Source organism: Molossus molossus, unplaced genomic scaffold (genome assembly GCF_014108415.1).
Source record: "Molossus molossus isolate mMolMol1 unplaced genomic scaffold, mMolMol1.p scaffold_m16_p_1, whole genome shotgun sequence".
Lineage (NCBI taxonomy): Eukaryota > Metazoa > Chordata > Mammalia > Chiroptera > Molossidae > Molossus > Molossus molossus.
The window spans coordinates 215,830,129-215,838,108 of record NW_023425344.1 but is presented as its reverse complement, the minus strand read 5'-3'; the positions used below and the strand labels follow the sequence as shown (position 1 = coordinate 215,838,108).

Below are 7,980 nucleotides of genomic sequence, written 5' to 3'. Positions count from 1 at the left end.
ATTAAATAAAATAAATGCAAACATTTAGTATAGCCAGACAAGTGAAGTTGTTTTTACTTCAGCAAGAGAAAGAGGCATGCTAAACAAGAGCTGGCTTCAAAACAAGCTTTTATTAAACAAAAATAAGGCAACTCAGACATTCTGGGACTCTGCATAAATGGGACAGAATTCTCTCATCTTTGGGGTATCAGAGAAGACCTGAAACACTGAAAGCTGGATTAAGTCTTTTGGGTTCTTTTAACAGGAGGAATGCCCAGGCGTTACAGTGTAGTGACTGAAAATACAGGATGCTGGAATTAGGCTGATCTGAGACTCCCCGATCTCCTGCTTACCTTGATGAGAACTTGGCCAGCCTCCATTTCCTTAAGCCTAAATCTTAGCTCTGCCTCAGTTCAATGAGTGTGATAATAGTACCTACCACTAAGGTTTGTGGTGTGAATTAGATGAGATATAATGTATACAAAGTGCTTACAGAGTGCCCCACAGTGGGTACTCAGTGAATGCTATTTATTCAATGAGTCAGTGTAAGGAAGACCTTGAGATGACGGGGAACAGAAATATTCACAATGAAAACGATATTCGCTGTCATTTTAGAAAACATATTCAGTCCGGCTGGTGTGGCTCAGTGGTTGAACATCGACCCAGGCACCTGTTTGATTCCCAGTTGGGGAACATGCCCAGGTTGTGGGCCCAATCCCCAGTTCGAGGCATGCAGGAGGTGGCCAGTTGATGTTCTCTCTCATCAATCTCTCTCTCTCTCTCCCCCTCTCTCTAAAATCAATAAAGAAAAATTTAAAAAGAAAACATATTCATACAGATAAACAATCAGGAGACCAGAGAAGTTAAATAATCTGACCAAGGTCACACAGTTATTTTCTGACAAATTCTAGAGTAGAACTTGAATTTCCTTAATGTCAGTCAGCATTATTTTCCCTATCCTATACCGCTCCTCCTAGTATCTGATAGTTTATTAGCATAGGCTAAATATACTCTGTGGTTAACAACTGATTTTGTTGGTAAAGTTTTGGTGAATGTAGCAAAGTATACATTGTTGTGGTAATGTCAAGGACTCTAGCAGTATGTATCTTTAAAGAGTTTGACTTTAGCCCCTTTCCTACTTTTATGAATGAACTATAGAAATGATCCCTGAAATTATAGTCTTTTCTTTCCTACTTTTAGAAACGTAGCCCAAGAAAATACAGTTGACCCTTGAACAAGATGGGTTTAAACTTCCCAGGTCCATTTATCTGTGGATCTTTTTCAATATATTGGAATTTTTTTTTTGGAGATTTCCCTACTACTGTGAAGCCACATCAATTACACTAGGCTATCCAAAGCAATCATGTTGCTGCTTCCTCATTATCAGTGCATGAACCATTATACCTGTAAATAAATATAAATTTCCTTTTCACATTATCTTTTCATTTTTGATGTCTAGTGTTAATAATATGTATAAAATCTACAGTGTTTTGTGTTATATGAGACAATGCTGATGTAGGTACTGACAGATGATGCATTTTGTAAACAGATGACCTACACTTACTCTATTAATAAATACATAACTGTAAATGCATTTTCCTCTTCCTTATGGTTTCAATAATATTTCCTTTTCTCTAGCTTACTTTATTGTAAGAATACAGTACGTAATACATATAACATACAAAATATGTGTTACTCAATTCTCTATGTTGAAATTAAGGCTTCTGGCCCTGGCCTTAGCTCTGTTGGACAGAGGTTCTGGGTTCCGTTCCTGGTCAGGGCACATACAAGAATCAATCAATCAATGCATAAAAAAGTGGAACAACAAACTGATATTTCTCTCTCTCTCTCCGTTCATCTCTAAAATTAATAAGCATTTTTGTTAAATAAGGTTACCAGGAAACAGTAGACTATTAGTGGTCAAGTTTTAGAGAAGTCAAAAGTAATAAGTGGATTTTTTACTATGCAGAGGGTCAGCAGCCCTAACCCCTGTATTGTTCAAGGGTCAACTGTAATATAAAAGAAAAGGGCACATGCAAAAAAATGTCCACCATAATAGTCTTTGGAATACTGAAAAACTGGAAATAATCTACATGCCCAACGACAGGAGAGTAAATGTAGATCCATGAATTTTGGAACCATTAAAAAATTAGGAAACCACAAAGAAACATGGAAAATATTTATTTAATCCTTCATCTCGTTCTCAAAGAAGGTAATTTAACAAGTAGAATGATCATTGTATTTTTATCTCAATTACAACCAATTAAAAATTAAATATTTACATGGATAAAATCCAGAAGATAAAATTTTTTAAATGGAGTCATTTTAGGAATATTTGGGTTGGGAACGCCTTTTTCTTTCACTTTGCTCTTATAAGAAAGAAATGAAATAAGGAATTGTTTAGAATAAACTCCTTTGTTTACTTTATTGGTACTGAGAAGAGTTTAAATGATCCAAGTGGCCTCTAATGCATCATGATAACATAATCAAATGAAAGACACAAGGTTGAACCCTCGTTATACAATGAACTCTGCGGGACACGACTTTGGAGCTAGTGAGAAAATACAACATATACATGGTGTATCTCAGCGCTGCTCCGCCTCCAAAATCTTGAACATCCATCTCACACCAGTGCTTTTGCCCTCCCAGCTTTCGTGCCAACTGCTCCTTAAAATCATTAGGACTGCCAGTCTACTGGTCCCTACATTTGCTTTCGATCCATCAGCTGGGTTTCATTTTCTTTGTCATTCAAAAAGGCCTACCATTTTAATCACCCCCTCCCCAAGAACCGCAATATTTTGAACATTTATTTTTCCAATTCTCCTGCCCTGAAAACCCCCATCTGCTGGACACAGCCAATCATTTGCCATCTCACAACCTGGGTTGCAGGAATCCCCTAGACAAAACCACCCAGCATCCCTCTGTGTGTCTCTGGTCAGTTCCCTCGCTCCCTCGCTCCCTCCGTGCACTCTTCTCTCCATCTCACACTTGCCTTTCCGTCTCCTCCCCCATTGCCTTTTACTGCACAGGAAGAAATTCTTCAATGAAAACTTTCTTTCCTTGAGCCACACCCAAAGCCCAATGCATTCTGCATCCGTCCTTACTCCCTGCCCTCCCATTTCAGAGGCGAGGAGACCCTGCAGCTGTTCTCTGGACCCGCTGCCTCCTGCCTGTCTTTGTACCATTCATGCGTGCGTCACCCATCTTCAACCTTGCCTGAACGATTATCTGTGTCCCTCAGAATAAACACTCGTCTGCCATGTATAAGGAAGCTTTTCCTTTAGGATACATACACTTCTAAATAATTACCACTTGCCTTTCTCCTCCCCCTCCTACACATTTCAAAAAAGAGGTGTCCTACCTTGGCTGTCTCCACATCCCTCTTCCTCACCTGACTCCTCCCACCCCTCCACCCAAACTGTTTCCACAGAAGTCAAACCCAGTGCTCCTGCTATTTTATTTTATTTTATTTTATTTTATTTTCCAACATCTATCAGCTGCCTCTCATATGCACACTGACCAGGGATCAAACTGCAACCTGGGTATGTGCCCTGACCAGGAATTGAATTGGTGACCTTTTGGTGCATGGGATGACTCTCAAACACTGAGCCACACTGGCCAGGGTTCCTTTTCAGTTGAACCCTCAGCTGTGTTTCACCCTGTTGACCATCCCATCTTGAAAGTCTCTTTTGACTTTTGGGACCCTCTGGTGTTACCTTAGTCAGCAGGATGAAAAACTTCAGGCCACCCAGGGAGGGGAGAGCTGGACAGGCTCTCGGCTCAAGAGGGGAGCTTGCACTCTGAGGGGAGTGGGGGGCGTAGCAGCTGTTATACTTAAGATCTACTAGATGTGGTTTTGGGAACTGAACTCCTTCCTTGAGACTAGTTCTGTAGACTCCATGTCCAGCCGACTAATGAGTCAATGATATAGGGTGGGTGGAACTCAAAAAAGGTACAGTGGAGACTGGATCACACAATAGGAACTTGCGGACAATTTGGGCATTTTCCTCTCTTGGGCTACAATTAGAAGTGAGGGAAGTGGAATTCAGGTCCCCTAGGTCTCCCTCAGGAGTCTCTAACAGCTAAAGCTTCCAAAATGCATTCATTCCATTCAACAAGATAGAATTAAATTTTTATTATTAAAATAATATTACTTGTCCAGCTGGTGTGGCTCAGTGATTGAGCATTGACCCATGCACCAAATAGTAGCCAGTTCGATTCCCAGTCAGGACATATGCCCAGGTTGTGGGCCTGATCCCCAGTGGGGGCATGCAGGAAGTGGCCGATCGATGTTCTCTCTCATCAATGTTTCTATCTCTCTCTCCCTTTCACTTCCTCTCTCTCTCTCTAAAATTCAATAAAAAAGAAAAAATTAAAATAAATATATAAATAAAATAGTATTACTTTTCAGTTTTAGTACCATTCTTAAAGTACAGTTGGTAGTTGATGACATGCTATTCATTGGCTATTTTTATTCTTTCTTACTCCTAAGTAATATGTCCCCTATCAGACTGTAAATGCCTTGAGGTCAAGGGTTCTTTTTAGTCACATTCTCTTCTGTCTCTTCTACATTGCTTAGCATAGGGCTGAACATTTGGAAGATGCTTTTTTAAAAAATCCCACTGTTTAATTTAACAACTATTTTAACTTTTCAAATTTCAAGGGGTTTTTAATGGCTCCTGAATGTAATCTATTATTCTGGGTGCAGAAGTATAATACAGAAAATATTCAAGTTATTTGCATTTTATGAGCTGCAGACGAGACAGGAACACCTCAATACCTAGGGAGGATTTAGCACAAAGTTGAAATGGCCTGACACCCCATGTATATCGTACCAATCTAGATATAAAAGCAAGAATCCCAAGCCATGTTTAGAGCTAATATAAATCCTATAAATCCTTATAGTTCAATTCTTAGGCCAAACACTCCTAACATCCTTACTGTGGACAGCAGCTAAGTCTTTTGGGAACTTGGATCAGGCCTCCTGCAAATAATCAAACAAATAATCAGAAAAGAAAAAAGGAATCACATGCAATCCAGTGCATTTTTCTCCTTGTGTGGTTTCTCCATCAGCGAGACGTTTAAAGGGTCTAAACCTCTTAAAGTCTTTGATTCCTTTTTTAAATTTTCAATCCTCATCCGAGGATATGTTTCTTTGTTTTATAATTTTTAAAAAATATTTTTTCTTTATTGAGTTTTAGAGAGAAAGGAAGAGAGAGGGAGAGAGAAATAGGAACATCAATGAGAGAGAACATTGATTGGCTGCCCCCTGCATGCCCTCTACTGGAGACCGGGCCCACAACCTGGGCACGTGCCCTGACCCTGGATGGAATCTGCGACCTCTTGGTGCATGGGTCAACATTCAACAACTGAGCCACAACAGCTGGCTGTTTTTTAATTTTTACTGAGAGAGAGAGAGAGCGAGAGAAAGAGAGAAAGGCAACAGTGTGAGAAATATTAATTGGTTGCCTCCCCTATGCACCCCACCAGGGATGGAACCTACAAGGTAGGTATGTGCCATGACCAAGCATCCAACCGCAACATTTTTGGTGTATGGAATTACGCTCCAATCAACTAATCCACCTTGCCAGGCTGATTCTCTTTCTAAAGTCATTTTATTTTAAAAGAACCTTCCACTTTTCTTAGTTATACAGCCAGGTTGGGGCACCTGCTGGAAAATAAGTTTCCTTTTTCTAAAAAAAAACAAAAAATATGCTAGAATTTGCAGCCATTGAATTCAAAACAGATTTGCCATAGTGTAATTCCCCAGGCATTACTATTTGTGGCTGAAAGCTGACTGAAAGGGAGGATCCAGAGTTACTTTATTTCCCCCCAGATAAAATAGGATTAATAACCTGAAATCGTGGAGTCTCCTGGCCCCCGCGGTGCAATCCCTCTTGGGCTGTAGGTTGCAGCTCCTATGATTTCAGGCAAGACTGGCCCAGGCACTCTAGTCACTTGGTAGGCAGAAGGGAAGGTGGTACCTGAGCAAGGTATGAGCCACTCAGAGGCAGCGTGGGGCCGCCACTCACCTGGGGGAGGAGGATCTGGCGTCCAGACCCACCGGACCCAGAGGAAACTCGAGCCTTGGGCGGACCAGGTGAAGAAAGGAACGCCCTCCAGCTCACCTCCGGAGGCGGGCGCAGGGCCCGGTTACCAGCAGGGGCGGAGCCGGCGGCTCGGATCACCTGGGCCTAAGCGGAACTGTGGGGTCTGGTCGGTGCACCGAGCACCTGGAACTTAGACTCACCTGTGCAGGGGGCCAGAGGCGGGGCCTGGGCCAAAACTCACCTGCGCCCGGGGCATCGCCCAGCGCGGAGGGGAGACGACCAGCTGGCCCCATCTGAGCCACCCACCGGCGGCACGTCCGTGCCCGCGGGGTCGCCATGACCTGGAGCGCCACGGTCCGGGGCGCCCAGCAGCCCGACAACACCGCATTCAAGCAGCAGCGCCTCCCGGCCTGGCAGCCGCTGCTGTCGGCAGGCATCACGCTGCCGCTCTTCTTCTGCGCGGGCCTGGCCTTCATCGGCCTGGGCCTGGGCCTCTACTACTCCTCCTACGGCATCAAGGAGCTCGAGTACGACTACACGGGCAACCCCGGCACCGGCAACTGCTCGCGGTGCGGCGTGGCGGACCAGGACCGCGCGCCGCCGCCCAGCTGCTCGTGCGCCTGGTACTTCTCCCTGCCCGAGCTCTTTCAAGGCCCCGTGTACGTCTACTACGAGCTCACCAACTTTTTCCAGAACAACCGGCGATACGGCGTGTCCCGCGACGACGCGCAGCTGAGCGGGCTGCCCAGCGCCCTGCGCCACCCGGTCAATGAGTGCGCCCCCTACCAGCGCAGCTCGGCCGGCCTGCCCATCGCGCCCTGCGGTGCCATCGCCAACAGCCTCTTCAACGACACCTTCTCACTGTGGCACCAGCGCCGGCCTGGCGGGCCCTACGTCGAGGTGCCGCTCGATCGCACAGGCATCGCCTGGTGGACCGACTACCACGTCAAGTTCCACAACCCGCCGCTGGTGAACGGCAGCCTGGCGCTGGCCTTCCAGGGCACCGCGCGCCCGCCCAACTGGCCCCGGCCGGTCTACGAGCTCAGCCCCGACCCCAACAACACCGGCTTCATCAACCAGGACTTCGTGGTGTGGATGCGCACGGCGGCGCTGCCCACTTTCCGCAAGCTGTACGCGCGCATCCGCCAGGGCAACTACTCCGCGGGGCTGCCGCGCGGCGAGTACCGCGTCAACATCACCTACAACTACCCCGTGCGCGCCTTCGGCGGCCACAAGCTCATCATCTTCAGCAGCATCTCGTGGATGGGTGGCAAGAACCCCTTCCTGGGCATCGCCTACCTGGTCGTAGGGTCCCTCTGCATCCTCGCGGGCTTTGTCATGCTGGTCGTCTACATTCGCTACCAGGACCAGAATGACAAGGATGAGGACCAGGAGTGATTCCTGCTTTCAGAGCATCCATCCTGCTTCTTGCCAAAACTCTTGCAAGCTTCTTTTGACTTCTCCCCCTCGCCCCTCACCCAATTCCAACCTAGCCTCACTTTTCCTCTTATTGTGGGCGAGGGAACCAGAGAGAGTCATTACACCCCTTTGGGGGCTACCAGACTCTTGCCAGGATGTTTGGACTGCAGAGTGACAACCTTGCAAAATCTCTCCATCTCCTTCACGATTTACCAAGTTGACACGTTATAAGGTCCCTAGTATTTGAAAGTCCTTTTCATCTGTTTAATGACGAGACAGACCTAGAGATGTTAAATAACTCATTCAAGATCAAGCAGCTACTACTCCTTGGCTCCTGACTCCGATTCTGGAGCATTTACCACTACTACAGTGGTTTTCTTTCTTTTCTTTTTTGGTGTGTGTGTGTGTGTGTGTGTGTGTGTGTGTGTGTGTGTGTGTGTGTGTTGGAGGTGGTGGTGGCTGGTAGATAGTGAAGCCCACAAATAACCTGCTGAGGTATGGAGGGGTGGGGGAGACCATACTTTAAAAATGT

At 45.7% G+C, this 7,980-nt stretch overlaps 1 protein-coding gene across 1 annotated transcript; it reads left to right on the top strand.

The window, feature by feature from the left end:
• The first annotated feature begins 6,320 nt into the window (after positions 1-6,320).
• Positions 6,321-7,779, top strand: TMEM30B (transmembrane protein 30B). The gene has a single exon (XM_036281425.1). It carries the CDS (start codon positions 6,366-6,368, stop codon positions 7,425-7,427), a length of 1,062 nt encoding a protein of 353 aa, XP_036137318.1. The 5' UTR covers positions 6,321-6,365; the 3' UTR covers positions 7,428-7,779.
• The last annotated feature ends 201 nt before the right edge of the window (positions 7,780-7,980 follow it).